At 46.1% G+C, this 20,406-nt stretch overlaps 1 protein-coding gene across 1 annotated transcript in view; it reads right to left on the bottom strand.

The window, feature by feature from the left end:
• skila (SKI-like proto-oncogene a) overlaps nt 1-20,191 on the bottom strand; it is a 40,717-nt gene extending 20,526 nt beyond the window's left edge. Inside the window, exons 1-2 of the mRNA XM_078791360.1 lie at nt 19,764-20,191; nt 16,422-17,668 (exon numbers count right to left, since the gene is read on the bottom strand). Of these exons, the coding sequence (XP_078647486.1) occupies nt 16,422-17,519 (1,098 nt within the window). The 5' untranslated portion in view covers nt 17,520-17,668; nt 19,764-20,191. The remainder of the gene's footprint in view (nt 1-16,421; nt 17,669-19,763) is intronic.
• Nucleotides 20,192-20,406: the final 215 nt, after the last annotated feature.

Below are 20,406 nucleotides of genomic sequence, written 5' to 3'. Positions count from 1 at the left end.
GCGGCACTTTGTTTCAGCAGCCAAATCAATAACGGCCCACGAGGGAGGCTGGCAATAAAGTGGGGCGTTTAGAGGAATAGACTTTTTGGGGAAGGGGCGGGGGGGGGGGGTCCGCTCATTAACACAGCAAATCTGTGAAATGAGATGTGAGGAATGTTTTTTTTTTTTTTTAAATATATATTTCACCGTCTGTCGTTTCCAATATGTCTTCCTTGTAGTCCGGCAATATGAAGTATGAACATGGGTCATTGTTGCCTTGCCCACGACCATGCTCACTCATATTTCAACAACAATATTTCAACTCATATTTTCAAACACTAAAAACAGTTGCACGTGTGACATGGGACGACTTCTTCAAAAAAAATATTTTTAATATTCCAATATAGGACAATTTTTCTTCCAATTTTCATGAATGCACTTATACAAACATATTGTGAAACACTTATTGTGCTATTATTCTAGTTGTTGCCATGCTAATGTTAGCCTTCCCGGTACATTGCGCTCGGATACTAGCATACAACCTTAGCATACTGCTGTTTATTTTGCTATTTTCATGGTTGACCACAGTAACACCACTATCGTGCTAGGTGCTAGCATAACGTTTTTATCCATTTTCACAGGTATCATTATAGGGGTTAGTATGCTAACATTAGCATGTTACCACTTCTAGCATGCTAACATGCGCATACTAGCATTTTTTTCAGGAATATAAACTTGAGCAGATAGCGCTATCATGCTAGGTGTTAGCATGCTAACCTATTTATACAAAAAAATTTAGCATTTTCAGAGGTAGGCACTTACTATATGAAGATGTATCGCTATTATGCTAGGTGTTAGCATGCTAACAAGTGTTTTTTTTTTTTTTCTAGTTATTAGTTTTTTTCTAGTTATTGTAAATTTCGTGATGTGTGACCCAAAATGTGTAGGCATGACCAGGACCCGGATAACAGACCATAAGGAATACCGGACTGAGTAGTAAAAATGCAGCCATGGACAAGAACTCCCAAGTCTTTGCTTTGTATCCAAACCAAATATTGTGTACAATATTTGTTCCTCCATCTTTCAGTACACAAGAGCCAGTCACACACACACACACACACATAAATAGATAAGGGTAGGTTCATTCCCGAGCAGCTTTGGCTTCAAGCCTCGGGCACATTTTTGCGCCACATGGGCACTCTTGTCTAGACACCCATCACATGCACATCACACACACACACACACACACACACGTCCCTCTGTGCAGCAGTCAGCCATTTTACAATGCACGCTGTCACCGCAGCCTTGTTATTCCCAGCCTGGCCGAGGGAACGGATGGTGTGAAGCTGCTATCTAGTAAAGGGTTAAATGTCTCATGATACAAAAGTGCAACCCAACGCGTGGCGTAGTCTAGACATGTATCACAGCTTGGGCATCCGATGATTGTTATTATTAAACAACTGAATAATTAATAGCTGTGGCCAAACATTGCCAAGATCATCCGGCAGCAGACATGACCTAATACTTCCTGTTTGTCCTTTTATTAACAGGAAGCTTTCTTTTAGCATTATTGGCCAATATTGGGAGAACTGAGTCAACATTCATTCATTTTCTACCGCTTTTCGTCACAAGGGTCGCGGGGGTGCTGGAGCCTATCCCAGGTGTCTTCGGTCGCCAGCCAATCACAGGGCACATATAGACAAACAACCATTCACACTCACATTCATACCTATGGACAATTTGGAGTCGCTAATTAACCTAGCATGCTTTTTGGAATGTGGGAGGAAACCGGAGTACCCGGAGAAAACCCACGCATGCACGGGGAGAACATGCAAACTCCACACAGAGATGGCCGAGGGTGGAATTGAACCCTCGTCTCCTAGCTGTGAGGTCTGTGCGCTAACCACTCGACCGCAAGTCCCAACATTCATTCATTTTCTACCGCTTTTTCCTCACGAGGGTCGTGGGGGTGCTGGGGCCTATCCCAGCTGTCTTTGGACTAGAGGCGGGGTACACCCTGGACTGGTGGCCAGCCAATCACAGGGCACATATAGACAAACAACCATTCACACTCACATTCATACCTATGGACAATTTGGAGTCGCTAATTAACCTAGCATGTTTTTGGAATGTGGGAGGAAACCGGAGTACCCGGAAAAAAACGAGGGTGGAATTGAACCCTGGTCTCCTAGCTGTGAGGTCTGCGCGCTAACCACTCGACCACCGTGCCGCCGGTCGACATACAGCATTACAAAAAAAAATGCTGATATTGTGGGCAGATTCTAACCAAGGTTCCACCGTATTGGGGGGGGGGGGGAATCTATATGAGGTAATATCATATATCACAATTTATTCGCTATTCTTAAGAGTACTACTTAATTTTTCTCTTTTCAGTGTACTAATATTTCCTAGCATGTGCACATTCACCGAGACCTGGAGTGAGTGAAGAATGTTTCTTTTAATTAAAAAAAAAAAAAAAACCAACGTGCATCTGATGGACTGTGGCGGCGGCAGCAGCATGTTTGCTCCAGTTTCCTTCCCCCGGGTCGCCCGCAGCGTTAATTAGCAAAGCTGTCGGGGGCTCACCTGTGTGACTCAACCAGGCCAGTACACATACACACGTACACACATAGTACACGCACACGTAAACAGGCAGGCCATCAAACATCAACAGCGTAAGAGGATGATGACGCAGAGCAAGACAGACACACTTCACGCTCCCAGGAGGACACACATCGACTGAGAAAGGAGGCCAGTGGGCCCCCTTGTCTTGTCTGTGAATGACTGTGCTCCTCTCGTAGGAGCTTCATTTGGGCCAATCTGGCCCGGCAGCGTCTGGAGAACCGCAAGCGTCTGGAGGCGCAAATAGAGCAGGAAGGATACTAGCATACAACCTTAGCAGATTGTCGTTTGTTTTTGCTATTTTCATGGTTGACCACATTAACACCACTATCATGCTAGGTGCTAGCATAACGTTTTTATCCATTTTCACAGGTAGACAGTGTCATTATAGGTGTTAGCATGCTAACATTAGCATGTTACCGCTTCTAGCATGCTAACATGCACGTACTACCATTTTTTTCAGGAATATGAACTCGAGCAGATAGCGCTATCATGCTAGGTGTTAGCATGCTAACATTAGCATGTTACCACTTCTAGCATGCTAACATGCGCATACTACCATTTTTTTCAGGAATATGAACTCGAGCAGATAGCGCTATCATGCTAGATGTTAGCATGCTAACCTATTTATACAAACAATTTTAGCATTTTCAGAGGTAGGCACTTATATTTGGGTTGAGGAGGGAAGGAAGAGACGGCGCCTGGAGACGAGCAAGAGAGAGACGAGCGTTGCTAAGCAGACTGAAAGCAGCAGTGTGGAGGAGAGTGTGGGTGGGTGGTGGTGGGGCGGTGGTGACACACAAAATGGAGACACTGGCGGGGGCCCTCTGTGTGTACGTGCAATAAATTACTCACGTTCGGGGCTTTGGACCACGCCGCCTTCGATAGTGGGCGCTTTTAATATCATCATGCAAAGGCGTCCTCGCCGCCGAGCGCTCGTGTATCGATCGGCTGTTTGTTTACGCAAGAGGCGGCGAGGAGGAGGAGGAGTGCGGCGGTGAATGCCAATGCTCGCCTTTCTTGACAGCCGGAGGAAGATGGAAGCGGAACCATGCTACAAAGAGGAATACCTGGCCTAAAGTGCCTGGGGGAGGAGGGGGGGTAAAAGGATTCAACGTATGGGCTCCAAGTCCAAGTGGAACGTTCTACGGGGAGCGCCGCTCTCATCCATATTACATGCAGGCTTGTTCGAATCCTCCGCGTGGCTTTGCTGTACGCCAACACCCCCTCAGATCCCCACCCCAAGGCGGGCCCTGTCGTTCTGTCACGCACAAAATCCACTGCTGCAAACCCATCAGTGACAAAGTAAAACCTCATCCTAAAAACCAAACCTAGCATTGGCGGACCGTTCTTGATAACGAAATTTTGCTGTCCATAATTATACTACAAATGATCAATGGTCAATTATTGATATTATGAATACTTTTGAGGCATAAAGCTTAGACCACAGTCTCTGTGTCTCGGTGGATGGAAGAGCGTAACATAGTAAAAATAGTCGACCCTATCTTGTCATGTGACACCCCTAGCCGCACAATAGCATGTCAAACCTGTGTTAACTAGCGACCTTTACGTTACAAACCTATTGTAACACACATAGGGCTTTTTAAAAAGCGCATGCAGAGGTAGATGAAGCTGCTGGATATTTCAAGAGTACCAGATTTGTCCCGCCGAAGACCAGGTCGCCCATGCAACCGCCCTTGACCGCCACCCAACACACAATGCACCGGACTCTTAAACAGCTGGCCTGGGAACGCCTTGGAGTCCTCCCGAGGACTGGAGCTGGACGAGGTGGCCGGGGACCGGGAAGTCTGGGCTTCACTACTAAGACTGCTGCCCCCGAAACCCGGATAAGCGGAGGAAAATGGGTGGAAAAATGGATGAAGGCTGTTGCCTACAGCCGGTATGAAGTATACGTTACTATCATGGAATCGGATGCTACCGTGAGCCAAACTGGACTTGAGCACATATTGGACGCCTATTTCCTGTTTTATAAACCATCAAAAAAAGGAGGGTTGCCACCTTAAATATTTCAAGCCGACAGTCAGCGGTGACTCATTTGGTAGAATGTCGTTACGTTTGAGTCAGAGCAGTAAAGGCAACACACCTGGGCGAAGGATCAAACATGAAATAATAAAAAAAAAAAGCGCGAGACCAGGCGGGATGATGATGATGATGATGATGCATCCTTGTCCCGTGCTCTGTCATGATGATGGGTGCCAGACATGCTGCGTGGTGGCGGTCGGGTTGGGTTGGGGGGGGGATGTGACTCACGCAGGCTCGGAAAAGGAAGTGTACGGCGACGGGCGTCTGTCAATGATTGGTGTGGATAGGATGTGGACTGTGGAGTGTGTCCTCATCTTTGTGCTTCTGTGGATTATTAGTGTTTGTGGTCTTCCTAACAAGGGTGGGGGTCTTATCATGGCCTCCATGTTCCTTTGCACAGGATGACACAGATGCTCCTAACAGGCTGTGATTCAGCCCAATTATTCGGACGGCCATGATGAGTGGAATGTGTGACACAACAAAGTGCACGTTTTCACAGGAACCGCCACATTTACTGTTAGAAGGGCTGACGTCAAGTTTGTTGAGCCGCCATTTTTGGATGAAAGTTTGCGCTTTGAGGACAATGTTGCTTCTTCTGAGTCAAAAACTACCATTTTATAATAATATATATCATTATAATACAGCATTTTTTTTTAATATGTCATCTTCCATGATGTAACGTTGCGGAATTGGCGTTTATGACATGTATTTTCCTCACAGGCAATCCAAACTGTCTGTTAAACGTCTGCAGCATTTCTTGAGACAACTTTTCAAGAGAAGAATTTCTTTCTGAGAATGCACACCATTTTGTGCACTTCTATTTGTGTTTGACTGGCGGGATGAAAACTCCCCCCCTCCCCAAAGATATCGGCCCCTTCACATTGCGGGCTGTGTCATTTGGCGCTACCTTGCATTGCTCCTATGCAAGCGGCGTGGCGCGGCGCGGCACCCCCCGCTAGAGACAATGGGATTGTTTGTATGACTGCCGAGAGGTTTCACTCTGTTCTCGGTTGTTCTACGAAGCATCTAGATCAGGGGTTTCAAACTCAATTTACTTGGGGGGCCACTGGAGCTCGGGTCAAGGTGAGACTGGGCCGGTTCAGGTTTTCAAAAAAAAAACCCCAAAAAAAAACGCATTTATTAAAAACAAAAATTTTTTTAGAAACTTTGCTTTGGTTCCAATTTTCTACAATAAAAGCTCTGATAAAACATTCCACTGTTCTCAAATATCTTACTTTTTATTTTTCTACACAAAATAAGATGAAAAATCAATCAATCAGTAATAAATAAATAAATATAATAATAATAAAACGGCAAATAATAAAAACTTAAGAAACCACATATAGTTGGTGGGTAGACAAATTATTTTTTTCAGATTAAAATGAACAAAGCATTATTAGAGCCCTGTAGACATGACAAAACACGACTATAGTCACATTTATACTCTTTTTATTTACAACATATTGCGCAACTGCAGGGTCTTGAGACACATGCTAACTCGCAAACTCGAGAGCTTGCGACCTAAACGGTAGCCTTCAAGTTATTTCCTTCAAAATTAAATAGCCAAAAACTTACCACTTCCACACGGATAGGGAGGATAACTATTAACAGTTATTTAACCTTTAACATGAACATTAATCAAACGTAATATTTTTTTCTGGGTACATGATACCATACAGCATCCATATCAAACTAACATTAAACTATCATATCAAGGCGGGGGCCACAAACTAGTGTCCCGCGGCCGCGTGTTTGAGACCCCTGATCTAGATGCTGTACCAATGCACAGAGTGAACCCTCTTCCTGTCTGTCTGGAGGCGAGTGATGAAGAAAACAGACACAGATATGTTGAAGCAAGTCAAAATGATAGCTAATTTATTGCGTGATTAATTTATGTACTTCCATAATTTTTTCTGAAGAAGAAATCTTGTCATGTTTTAATCTTGCAACACCCCTAATACACATCATGATACACCACTAAGCTGGAGTGGGACTTGACTAAATATGCAAGGATGCTAACGTGCTTCCAGCACAAAACACGGCATATGAAGGTTTACTATTGGTCCATAAACGGCACGTGGAGGTCAACAACCTACAGGATGGTATGTTTCTGAGGATGGAGAAGAGGAGCGTCGGAGGAGGATCCGGAGGGAAAGATGGCTCTATTTACAGAATGTAGATGAGCCGGTCGCGGACCCCCCGAAGGGAAATGAAGCAAGAAGACTTATGTTTGCATGTATGCGTGTTGCGTGCTCCCAGAGAAACATCAGGGAGACAGATGAGTCCCATGAGCGGCGTTCACCGCAGGTGGAAGCAACGCCGGCGTAAACACATCAAGCATTCCAGGCAGCGACTGAAAGAAGTAGCTTGTTTTTTGCCTTCGCTAGCTTTACAGTCGCGGCTGAGATAAGGATTTACAGGCGGCGGAAGGGAAGGAGGAGGAGGAGGGATGCCAATGGAGCAAAGGTGAAGCTGCAAAAGAGAGCAAGTGTCCATCAAAGCTTTCATTCAAGGTCAAAACCGAGGATAAGTTCAACCTTTTTTAATCCACGGCACGTTTTTTTACATTGGAAAAATCTTGTGGCACACACCACTAACCAAAAATGTTACAAAATGTCACCATGACCTCACATGTGTATCAATAAGTCTATCGGAGGAACAAGCTAGGTGTTGCCACACGGACCAATATTACATTGCTATGCCAGTCTTTACACCACAGACACTCCACAGTAGCCACGTTTTTACATGACCAGTTTTTCGTCTTTCCGAATGACCTTTCGGGAAAAACAATGGTATCCATAGAAAGGAATATTCCAATCTCTTGTCTACATGCGCCGTGAAAATCCAACAGAATAGTCAATAGGGCATGCCCAGTAAAACGTAAACATCAACATCACGTCATACCGGCTTCCCTGAGTTATTCTTTCACTTGTTGGAATAACTCCGTATTGCCAGTTTTTCGTCTGTCCAGTCTTGAAATTTAGTTTGAATCAAAAACAAACTTTGCTTAATCCAGTGCCGATTGCTGGCCTCCATTTTTAAAAGTGAAGAACGTCTGGATCTGCGTGTTTTACGTCATATCTGAGCATGCGCTGAAAGAACGCACCCGGGATAAAATTTATACAGGAAAAGATCAAATTCAATCTTGCTAATATTTTATAATTAAACTCATGACATGTTTTATATAAATATTTATTTTTTAATAAAAAAATAAATAAATAATAGCATGGCATTTTTTGCAATTTTTGTGGGTAGACACTTAGCACTATTTTTTGTGTCTACCCATGAAAATAGAGCATGCTAGCAATGCTAACACCTAGCATGATAGCGGTAAGTGCTTATATATGTGGCTACCCATGAAGATAAGAGCATGATAGCAATGCTAATATGTTAGCTGTAGCATGCTAACACATAGCATAGTATTGTCTGCCTACTGTATGAAAATGGACAAAAAATGCCACAATGCTAATATTAGCATACTAGTGCCTACCATGATAGCGCTATCATGCTAGGTGTAGTTGTTGACATGTTTTACATAGATATATTTTATTTTTTTTAATAAAACTGAATAAAGTATAGAAGGGTTTAGATCAGGGGTGGGCAAACTACGGCCCGGGGGCCACATCCGGCCCGCCAAGTGTTTGAATACGGCCCACCCAATCTTTCCAAAGTATTTCATTTAAACTCAACATACAACCTGGCATCATGGCCTGAGCCAACCTTTTGATGGTTTTATCAATTTCGTTTTTTGACATGGTCTGTTGTTTACAAAGTGCTCCTGAAAAAAGGGACACAAGCACATAATAATAATAATAATTATTATTATTATTATTATTATTATTAGATTATTATAATTATTATTAGAACTATTATGATTATTATAATTATTATATTAATGCTAATTATGATATTAATTATATATAATATTATTGTTATATTTGCATATTTTACATAATAATAATATAATTATTATTTTAATTTTATCGTAATTATTATAATTTTTTTTATTTTTAAAATATTTAAAATATAAAATAATAAATAATAGCAGATTGCATGACAATTTTACAGATACAATAGTACCAGGTGGACTGTGTAAAATATATAGTCTGCCCCCCCCCCGTAAATTTTGTCATATCAATGCGGACCGCGAGTCAAAAAGTTTGCCCACCCCTGGTTTAGATTCATAATGCATACGAAAGCTGCTTGCCAACCGCTAATAAACAACAGAAGAAGAAAAACCCCACGAAGAAGAACGCAGTCCGTTTGAGCGGGTACAAGATACCTCAATCGGATTGGTTAAAGGAATATAGAGCAAATAAACCAAATGCAATTGGAATATTTGGGTCCATGTATACTATTGACATAATGGCTATTGACATAGTTATGCAAATGATGATTCATAAATGTTAATTCTAAAAAAGTGATATTGGATAATTCCTCACGGCACACCTGACGAGTTTCTCAAGGTACACTAGTGTGCCGCGGCACAGTGGTTGAAAATCATAGAAAATGGATGGAGGAATAAGCGCAGCGATGTGGCAGAACCTTCTCCCTCCATTCTCGTTGCCGTTTGCAACATGCATAATTGATGGGTGTGGTGGCAAAGCTTCTTGTCTTGTGGACGACTTTGATACCTTCCGCTCGTCTCCCTGTCTGGGAGACGAAGTGGGGGGGGGGGGGTGGGGGGGGGTGTGAAGTTCCTATGTGCTGCGTGGACATGTGTGCGTGCGCCTATGGAAAAGTCTCTGGTCTCTGCATTTCTATCTTCATTAATCAGCGCTGCCGCCCGGGGGGGAAGTCGACACACACACACACACACATGAGGAGTCTTTCAAATGCAAACGCTTTCGTTCCTGATGAAACACAACCTGCTCTTCCGTCTCCCAGGGAGACCAGACAGCGGACGGTTAATGTTCTTGTCAACAAATCGATTAATTAATACCGAGACGCGCCTCATTATTCCCGGTTGAGTCCAAGACAAACAGGGAGAGAAGCTCGGGATGCCGTCTTTGAAGTCTGCGCCAATGAAAACGACACTTCTTTTCTAAGCTCGGCGGTATGGCGAACACGCACGGAGACTATTTTAAAAACCTGCGGGACATCTCGGCCGGGAGGCGCTTCACCACTTTTGTTTAGTCTGTGGGACCGCGCCGGAGGCTCCGCTCTCTCTGGACGGAATCCTGACATTATTGTCTTCCCTTGGGGGGGGCGAGCAGAGGAAGCGGTGGCTAAAGGCCAGGGTGGTCTTCAAACTGTGGTAGCTGTTGGTCATTTAAGGAAGGGGGGAGTGTAAATTGTAGTATCTGACATGATGTGCAGCTCGCTGGGGGTGGCTAAAGTCTCCAGGTCAGTTCAGAGGATTCATTCATTCATTTTCACCAGCCAATCACAGGGCACATACAGACAAACAACCATTCACACTCACATTCATACCTATGGACAATTTGGAGTTGCTAATTAACCTAGCATGTTTTTTGGAATGTGGGAGGAAACTGGAGTACCCGGAGAAAACCCACGCATGCACGGGGAGAACATGCAAACTCCACACAGAGATGGCCGAGGGTGGACTTGAACCCTGGTCTCCTAGCTGTGAGGTCTGCACGCTAACCACTCGACCGCTGTGTCGCCCGCAAGTCCCAACATTCATTCATTTTCTACAGCTTTTTCCTCACGAGGGTCGCGGGGGTGCTGGAGCCTATCCCAGCTGTCTTTGGGCAAGAGGCGGGGTACACCCTGGACTGGTGGCCAGCCAATCACAGGGCACATATAGACAAACAACCATTCACACTCACATTCATACCTATGGACAATTTGGAGTCGCTAATTAACCTAGCATGTTTTTTGGAATGTGGGAGGAAACCGGAGTACGCGGAGAAAACCCACACATGCACGGGGAGAACGTGCAAACTCCACATAGAGATGGCCGAGGGTGGAATTGAACCCTGGTCTCCTAGGTGTTGAGGTCTGCGCGCTAACCACACGACCGCTGATTCGCTTATTTCACCGTCAACCTAAAAGGGATTGCGCCTCGGACAGATCGTCCAATAATCATGCAGAAGCCGAGCGTCCGAGCGACATCCGTCCAGGTTGGCGCAGTGGAAGAACGGGAAGGAAGTGGTGTCAGTGACTTGTAATTAATAGCTTGATTCTGAATAAAAGATGACAATATTCTAGCACACATCTCGTCAAGATGGCCGCGGTGGCGCCAATGAATGGATGAATGAACGTTGCGCTTCCTGCTCTCATTGTGAGCTGGTGCAAAACTAATCCGGGCAACTGGCGCTCCTCCAGTGGGCTGCATGGTGCTGACCTGATGGTGACATGCCAGAGGGGGCCCCCCTCTGGCTCAGTTCCCCCGTTTCGACCCTGCAGGGCCCCCTCGCCCCCCAATCCAGGCCTTTACAAGAGCGGGCAGACACAGGCCGGGCTTGTTGTTTTCACGGGCAAGGCAGGGCAGGGGCGGGGCGCGGCGGGGCGGGCTCGTTCCCCACCAAACGACATGCAGATTACGTGCGATCAAAGAAGCTGCTGTGTGTGCTGCATAAATGGATAATTGTTCTTCGTGAAAATGCAAAAAAAAAAAAAAAAAAGTACGTACACGGTCAGGCCGGTCGGCCTGTGATTGGCCGACGGAGGGGGGCTGATCCAGGCTGGTTGAGTGGCGGTTCAGCTCCCCTCTCGGGAGGTTAATTTTCAATCTAGAAAAGAGGAGCCGGGGGCTTTTGCTTCATGGACCCCCCCACCCCCCCCGCCTGTGTTTTGACCACACTCATGTCTGGCAGGCAAAGCAGGAGGTAGCGCTGAGGTTAACTTGATTTGTTGCACAAGTCTCAACATGGAAAGTTACGCAATGGTAACAGCGTCAACACACACACACACACCACTGAGGCTCTTCTTTTTTTTTTTTTCCACCCCTCCGTTTCCTCTCCCGGCCCACTTCCTTTTCTATTCATGCGTCCATGTCGCCCCGGCGACTCGCCACATCCATCAAGGTCGGCGACCCGATCGATAGCCAGAGGCTTTTCCCTCTCATCGGCCTCGCAGAACCACAGCAACGGTCCCTACTGCTTATGTAACCATCGACGTATCGGCTCATTCGCCTTCCTGTCGGCTGATTGGGGCCTGGGGAGGAGGGGGGCGGTATTGACTAGTTAGAGAATGACAACTGATATGTCTGGGTTAGATGATGAACCAGTCAAATAGCGGCGTAGATGGACGTCGAGCGATTAGCACCAGGAGATGTGTGGGGTGGGGTTGGGAGGGGGGGGGGGTATTTGAGGCAGCAGACAGCCCGTGTGCAGCTGCGTCAGTGCGCAGTCATGAAGTCACCGTGTTCCAAATAGCACACGGGGAGATTGCAGCTGTCTGCCGTCTGTGCCGCAGCCACTCTGTCAGGCGGCCCCAGACAGAGGAGGGCTGTTCTCGCTGTCTGACACTTCTGACTCTCAGCCAGCCTGAAAAACAAGATCCGGCCAAAACAAGGAGCAGCAAAAAATAAAAAATAAAAACGCAGTTATGCCGTGATGGCTGCAAAACAACTAGTAGGTCAGTGAATCCAAAGTGGAAAAAAAAAAATTCTAAATTAAATCTTTCATGGACCATTCGTAATGAAAATGTAGCACTCTTGTGATTAAGGGTGCAGGCAAGTCCCGACATTTCCTGCCAAATTTGACATAAAACTTGCTGAAATGTAGACTTAAGACCAGGGTAGGTTGAATTGCAAGGTTTATAGTGCGCGTTCATTGCTTCATGCACACTTGCACACTGCCGCTGTCTTCACGTTTTCATCACGCCAGACCTCGTCATACACCCCTACTACTAGGCCTGGCACCATTGCAGATAAATCCAACAATAGAAACACGATAATTACGACTAATTCATTCATTCATTTTCTACCGCTTTTCCTCGCAAGGGTCGCGCGGGGGTGCTGGAGCCTATCCCAGCTGTCTTTGGGCGAGAGGCGGGGTACACACTGGACTGCCAGCCAATCACAGGGCACATATAGACAAACAACCATTCACACTCACATTCATACCTATGGACAATTTGGAGTCGCTAATTAACCTAGCATGTTTTTGGAATGTGGGAGGAAACCGGAGTACCCGGAGAAAACCCACGCATGCACGGGGAGAACATGCAAACTCCACACAGAGATGGTCCGAGAGTGGAATTGAACCCTGGTCTCCTAGCTGTGAGGTCTAGGTGCCAAATGTGTAAATGTGCAAATATACCAGTGTACAGTGACAGTTATCATGTCGTCACTAGCAACAGCACTAAATTCATCACATAGCAACTTAACACCCAAAAGGTGCACCTGATACAAACATGTATCAGGTACACCCTGGACTGGTGGCCAGCCAATCACAGGGCACATATAGGCAAACAACCATTCACACTCACATTCATACCTATGGACAATTTGGAGTCGCTAATTAACCTAGCATGTTTTTGGAATGTGGGAGGAAACCGGAGTACCCGGAGAAAACCCACGCATGCACGGGGAGAACATGCAAACTCCACACACAGAGATGGCCGAGGGTGGAATTGAACCCTGGTCTCCTAGCTGTGAGGTCTGCGCGCTAACCACTTGACCGCTGTGTCACCCGCAAGTCCCAACATTCATTCATTCATTTTCTACCGTTTTTTCCTCACGAGTGTCGCGGGGGTGCTGGAGTCTCTTGGGCAAGAGGCGGGGTACACCCTGGACTGGTGGCCAGCCAATCACAGGGCACATATAGACAAACAACCATTCACACTCACATTCATACCACAAAATTCCCCACACAAAACTGCCATATATGATTATTATTTTTATAATATCTGGGAAATTTTAATATTTATGACAATATAATAAAAATTAGTGTATATAAAAAATAATGTTTTTTATGTACAGAATGCATGTATACATAGGTGTCTATTTTTTTACGTATTATTTCATTTCATTTGTATTCTTATTAATAGCATTATATATCAAGAAAATATTTTTTAATTTTGTGAATGTATATTTTTATTGTACTTTTTATTTTAAATCATTGTAGCAAAGTCATTTGTGTTTGACAATAAAGTTAAAATATTCACAAAATTCCCACACAAAACTGCCATTTATGATTATTATTTTTATAATATCTGGGAATTTTTTTATATTTATGACAATATATAATAAAAGCTAGTGTATGTAAGAAATGATGTTTTTTTTTAATCATCAGGAGACTTTTAGCTTGTATCTGTTTTTTGTTTTCCTTCTAGTATGCACCCCCCCCCCCCCTTCAGGTTGAGCTGACAGTGTGTTTTGCGGGCGTCATAAAACAAAGCCGCCATCATGAGGGCAACACAAAGTGACAGAGCAAATAAGTTTGAGGACGTGTGTCACTGGTTGCGCCTGCCCAGACAGCGACTTATTTACACAGCAGGGATCAGGCTGGTGCCTGGGGGGGGGGGGGTGTTTATACAGCCTAGTTACGTTTTTTTTTACTGCACTTTCTTAAAAGCCAATACTCCACAGACGGGGAAGATCACGTCTAGAAAGATCTCCTTGGTTTGGTCTGGTTGAAAAATAAACAAAAGTACACAGTGACAGAGTGCAGGCCAAGCGAAGGGGAAACACAAACCAAAACCCAAAACGCTTCCCTGCCTAAAAAAGTATCTTGCCGGCGTTCCGACTAACATCCACTGGGATGTGGAAAGTATGAGTCACCACGACCACGAATGTCGGAGGCGGCTGGAGTCTGGAGGATGTTCAGGTTGAGAGACACGTCCGTCTGCCTCACTTCCTGTTCAGTCAAACGCGCGCTTTCATCACACATACACACCGTCGGCAAAACCTGAACGTGAAAACAGAACATGGCCACATCTGTGGCACAAGTGGCGAGACTGTGGCGCTCCAGGGATGCTGCTGAGGTGTGAGACGGCGATGTGTTACACGGTTCAGCCACCGGTGGGGCAGCGCCCCGTGTCTCACACAACAACAAAATACCACAACCAAAGCAGACGGTCGGCTACACCTTTGTATGTGCCGCTTAATCTTTCCTCTTGAAAGCGAAACCAAAAACGAACAACGTCGTGTGGGTAGGTAGCTATGTTTGACATCGCTCTCTGAACGTTTATGACAAATACCCACACGTTCATCGAGATACAAAACAGAAAGACTCGAAATTATCCACAAAGTCAAAACCCACAACACATCCACGTGTGTAATTAAGATATTTAATCAATAGCCACGTTTACATGAGGAATTTTTCTCTTTCCGAATGACCTTTCCCAAAGCAATGGTATACATCAGGGGTCTCAAACACGCGGTCCACAAAAGTTTGAGGCCCCCGCCTTGATATGAAAGTTTAATGTTAGTTTGATATGGATGCTGTATGGTATCATGTACCCAGAAAAAAATATTACGTTTGATTAATGTTCATGTTAAAGGTTAAATAACTGTTAATAGTTATCCTCCCTACCCGTGTGGAAGTGGTAAGTTTTTGGCTATTTAAGTTTAAAAGGAAATAACTTGAAGGCTACCGTTTAGGTCGCTAGCTCTCTAGTTTGCGAGTTAGCATGTGTCTCAAGACCCTGCAGTTGCGCAATATGTTGTAAATAAAAAGAGTATAAATGTGACTATAGTCGTGTTTTGTCATGTCTACAGGGCTCTAATAATGCTTTGTTCATTTTAATCTGAAAAAAAGAATTTGTCTACCCACCAACTATATGTGGTTTCTTAGGTTTTTATTATTTGCCGTTTTATTGTTATTATTATATTTATTTATTTATTACTGATTGATTTTCTTTATTCTTGATTTGTTTATTTTTCATCTTATTTTGTGTAGAAAAATAAAAATTAAGATATTTGAAAACAGTGGAATGTTTTATCAGTCTGACAACTTTCCGATTGAGCGGATACAAGATACCTCAATCGGATTGGGGAAAGGAATATTCCACTCCTGGGAATCCGCTTATATATTCATTCGGATTGGCACTTTTTTTTCGGAATGAGGTGTATACAAAGGTTACATTCTTTCCAATTCAGCAAATAACCCGAATGGAATTGGAATATTTAGGTCCATGTAAACGTGGCTAATGTGACATTCCTGATATTAATTCCTGACAGGCGCCGCCTTGCGCAATGAAAAGAACCAGAATGACTTGAAATAATCCACAAAGTCAAAAGACATGCCAGGTTCATAAAGACATGCAGTCTTTTTTTTGGTACGGTCCAAGCGCCCCAGTGCCGGTTTGGCTACCATATAAAAGACATGGTACTCTGTGGCGGTCCCAAAAAAACATGGTACTCTCATTCCTCGTTTATAAAATGGTTTTGCATTGTACAACTAGAATTATGTGTTATAAAAAGTATTTTTGGTCATATTTTTTTAATGCCCGTAAGGGATTTATTGTAATTCTTCCTTTGGAAGAGAAGCGAGTAATGAAAACGGAGGTAGAACGATATTATTGATCATATATATATTGGCCTTTTGTTCAGTGACATTCCCACTGACCTCCGGGTGACCCGTGGGGACAAATGATGCACTTCCCCTTCAGCTGTGGCCAGCTGGCCTAAACCGGTCTGACCAGACAGATGTCCCCACCTGTGTCTCAGACCTCCAGCAAATAAAACACACAAGGCTAGGTCAACACTGGTTTAAGAAAACACAACCGGCGTGACATCATCGAGTCTCGCGGATCAAGACGTGAGTGACACAAGGAGAAAGGGGCTTGGCGACTAGAGCGGGATGACGACTGATCCGCCATTGCATTGCATTGTAAACGAGCGAGTCGGGAGTTGGACTTACTTTGTCGAGCGACCTCTTGAGCTGGTAGTGGAACTTCTCTTTGACCTCATCCAGCAGCTGCTTGAGCTTGGCCTCCTCGGGCGAGCCCTGGTACTTCCTGGCCAGCTGCAGGTAGCAGGGCCACTTGGCCGAGTCAAAGCCCCAGTGGCAGGTCCTCTTATCGGGCGACTTGTGCGAGTGCATGACGAACTTCTGCGGCGAAAAGAGCAAGTGGCACTCCACGCACTGGACGCAGGGCGCCTCGGGCTGGGTGTAGAACTGGGGCACGAAGAGGCCCTGGCACTTCCCCAGGCACTGGTGCTCCACCTGGAAGCCGGCCTCCGTTTCCTTCAACAGGCCCTGCGTGGACAGCTTGCCGCTGAAGTCGGCGGGCAGGGCGGCCCCGGGGCGAAGCAGAGCGTTGCACAGCCGCTGCGCGTCGGTCAGCGTGATGAGGCCGCAGGACGGCGCGTTGAAGGGCAGGATGCCGAGCACCTTGAGGATGTGCAGCTGCTCGGCGTCGCAGCGGGAGCAGTACACGTAGAGCTCGTCGCACACGGTGTTGATCTGCTGCAGCGAGAAGTCGCGCAGCACCGAGTTGAGCACCTGGGGCAAACACAGGCGCTTCTCGCCCCCCACCACAAAGCAGGAGATGGACTCGCCCTCGAGGAGCGAGTGGGTGAGCTCGGTGGAGCTGTCGCAGGGAACCAGCAAGGGGCCGCCTCCCAGGACGGGCGGGGAGGGCAGCGGGGGCATGCCAGCGTGGGAATGCTCGTGGCCGGTGCGTGCTGAAAAGGCAGCCGGGCCCCCCAGGGAGCTCTGGCTGCTCAGAGTGAACTGGGCCAGCGTGTGCTTGAGCCCCGGGCTCAGGTCCAAGGCTTTAGCCGAGGACGCCGCTTGCAGGTCGGCGTCGTGGTGCGGCTCCTCGACGTGCTCCCGCTTCACCTTGGCGGTCTTGTGGAAGGAATCCAGGTTGCGGCGTTTCAGGTTGATCTCGGCCATCACTCGCTTCTTGATGGGCGCGTCCTCCAGCCGTTCCCGGTACAGACGCTTCATGCCACCCTTGAAGGAGGTCAAGTCTTTGAAGGAGCTTTTCAAGCTGGTTTGGGTGCTGGCCATGTCTGTGTTATTGTTCCTGTCTGCTGGCTGGGTGGATAAGTGTAACACTCCCGAGTCCTCTTGTTGATCTTTTTAAACCACGCTGATTCTCGGCTGCTCCCGCGCATGCATGGTGAAACTCCGCGGCTCTTTTTCCCTCTTTCGATCCACTTCCTGTTGATAAAACAGGAAATAAGAAAGCTGAATGACAGCGGAATAAACAAACTTATCAAAGAGCATGAAACAGCCCATAAAGGAATTAAATGTTTTACTGCTCCATTGGTGAGGGAGGGGGGGCATTGAAGAGGTCAATGGCTGTTTGCATGCACCACTAAACCACTAAGCCAAATGGTCATTAACATAGTTCACACAAACAAGGCTCCTCCGGCCCCTTGTCATTGAACCCGAGAATGGGGTGCGTGGGGGGTTCCAGTGAGAATTTCAACAAGCCAAACCTGTCGACCAGACAACCAGGATCACAGCAGCAGCCACCCTGCCCCTGTGCTGGAGCGGCCATTACAGTGTTAATGATGTGAGCCCCCCCCCCAAAAAACAAAAAAAAAACCATACCGGGCCTCTCAGCCCAGCGCCGCTTACCCCATGCTGGCTCCATCAAGCCTTCACAGAAGAACCCCCCCTCCCTCCCAACACACACCTCTAAAATTACCCCCCCCCCCTCATTACAGCTTGATGTGTGGATGTTTTCATGTAGGTAAAACACCACTTAGCCTCATTTCCAAATGTGCTTAACACCAACTTCCCATGAAAACATTCCTACGCGGGCCAAACCAAATGATGCAAACACGAAAAACGCTGTAAAAAAAACCAACTGCACTTGAAATGCTGCACAAGAAGCCAAGCTAACAGGAAGTTAGCCACTTATCAGTCCTTAAACTACACTTTTCTTTGTTTTTTTTTTTACACTTGGCAATGATATTGTCCAATAGCTACTGTTAGCATAGCATAGTCTGGCTCCTGCGGTCGCCTAACAAAACTTGGATTTTTGTTCAATTTGACACACTTTTTTTAAACAACCGAATCACATCGTTAACAGTAATGAAGCTCAAATTAAGTTTTGAATATGCAAAATTTTTCCCATTTGCATTTGTTTGTAGTGTAGCAGTGTTTCCATTATTGCAACATTTGTTTTATGCTGTTTGGTAGCTTTAATAGCCCCCCATCGGCCACCGTACATTTCGCACGTCCGGCAGCAGAGGCTGTGGGCAGATATGTGCATGCCTTTGCACATTTTCACTGAGCTCCCCCCCCCCCCCCTCTCCGCGACTGGCGCACTGCCGTTGCTGCTTCTGCGCAAAAGCAGCGACCTTGATTCCGCAGCAGGAGGCTAGCGTTTGCGGGGTTGTTTTCATGTGGGGGAAAAAAAGGCAACCCCCCCCCCCCCCTCCACAGTGGACCACAACATGTATGTCACACGGTGAGCGTTGCAGGAGCGAAACCGGCAAGAAACACTGGAGCTTGATAACTCCCACGTCCCGGTGTCCGTTTTGCTGCTGCAAGGACGCCGCATATGAAAGCTTGAAAGCTCCACCAACAACCCCCCCCCCCCACCCTCCTTCACCCCCCCCCGTCCAGTCTGTGAACTGTACCTCCTCCTCTTCCTCGCAACTGCACTGGTATGCAGACAGCGCCGATAATGACATTCACTGTCTACACTCCCAGTCTGCTGGGTCAGTGGGAGGGAGGGAGGAGGCACCACTCACCCCGCAAACAACCGCCGAGGTCCGGACTACCAGGCTGTCGTACTCCGGTCACACCGCCGCAACTGCTACGGTTAAAAGGAATGTGAATTACGCGCGACGTATAATGGAAATGAATTAAAAACAACGTTAAATACGCAAACGACGTGTGATAAAGTGAAAATAAAACAAGTACGACCGGGTCGCTTGTTAGCATATTAGCTAAGCTAGCTTAACCCCCGGTATACTCGTAATGCGGGCTTAAAAACCAAGCAAAGTGGGTTATAAAGCAGCAGCCCAAAACACGTTGTTGCTGTGAAAATGTAAAATAATAATATTACATAAGAAGAAAATCTGTCTCGCTTGCCAACAACAAACAAGTGTATCACACCGACCACAGCGGGTCATCCTACCCCGGCTAGAGAGCGACATGGTCGGCTACACCGCGCTAGGTTCGCCGCCCCCCCGACTTCGGTCGTCAAACAAATCACTGCGTTTTTAAAACGAGTCAAATCGTCTATCGTGTCCACAAACATGCATAAATACACGATAATATTCGGGTTAACACTTGCCTCGTCCGCTGTCGTCGTCCTCCTCCTCCTGACTGGCCGGGGGTCTTCTCCGTACTGGAGCCTGGCTGCCTGCCTGGCGGAGCGTCAACAAGATGCCGCTGGAGTGCTACACTACAGCCCTGTGACGTCACGCCGCATCGGGGCTTAAGAGGCGGAGACGTCATCCGCCTGACGGAAACTGTGCGGGGGTGTCTCTGCTGTCTGCCTGTCTGTCTCTCTGTCTGTCTGTCCACCTGTCCCTGTGTGTCTAATAAAGACGCATTTCCTCTGCATTCCCAACAGGACACACTTGGATGGAATCTTGTGGCAGCAGAGGACACATTTAAATCTTGAGAGGTCATTTCACCCCCCAAAACTCCTATGTATAGTATATAGATCTATATAGGTAAAATGAACAAATAAGATTTTTATAGAGAATAATTCTAATTTTACAAGCAGGCACATATATATCTGGGTGTAAGCATGCTAACATAAGAATACTAACATTTTTATCCATTTTAATAGCTACACCCTTTAATAATGAGCACTATTATGCTACATGTTCGCATGCTAACATTAGCATAGTAGCATTTTAAAAAAAATTCATGGGCAGACACATACATCACACATGTCGATATCATGCTGGGTGTTTTTTTTAAA

This window comes from Doryrhamphus excisus, linkage group LG6 (assembly GCF_037039965.1).
Source record: "Doryrhamphus excisus strain RoL-2023G ecotype Guam linkage group LG6, RoL_Dexc_Guam_v1.1, whole genome shotgun sequence".
NCBI lineage: Eukaryota > Metazoa > Chordata > Actinopteri > Syngnathiformes > Syngnathidae > Doryrhamphus > Doryrhamphus excisus.
Note: the sequence above shows the minus strand (reverse complement) of the source record. Positions and strands in the feature narration are given on the sequence as shown.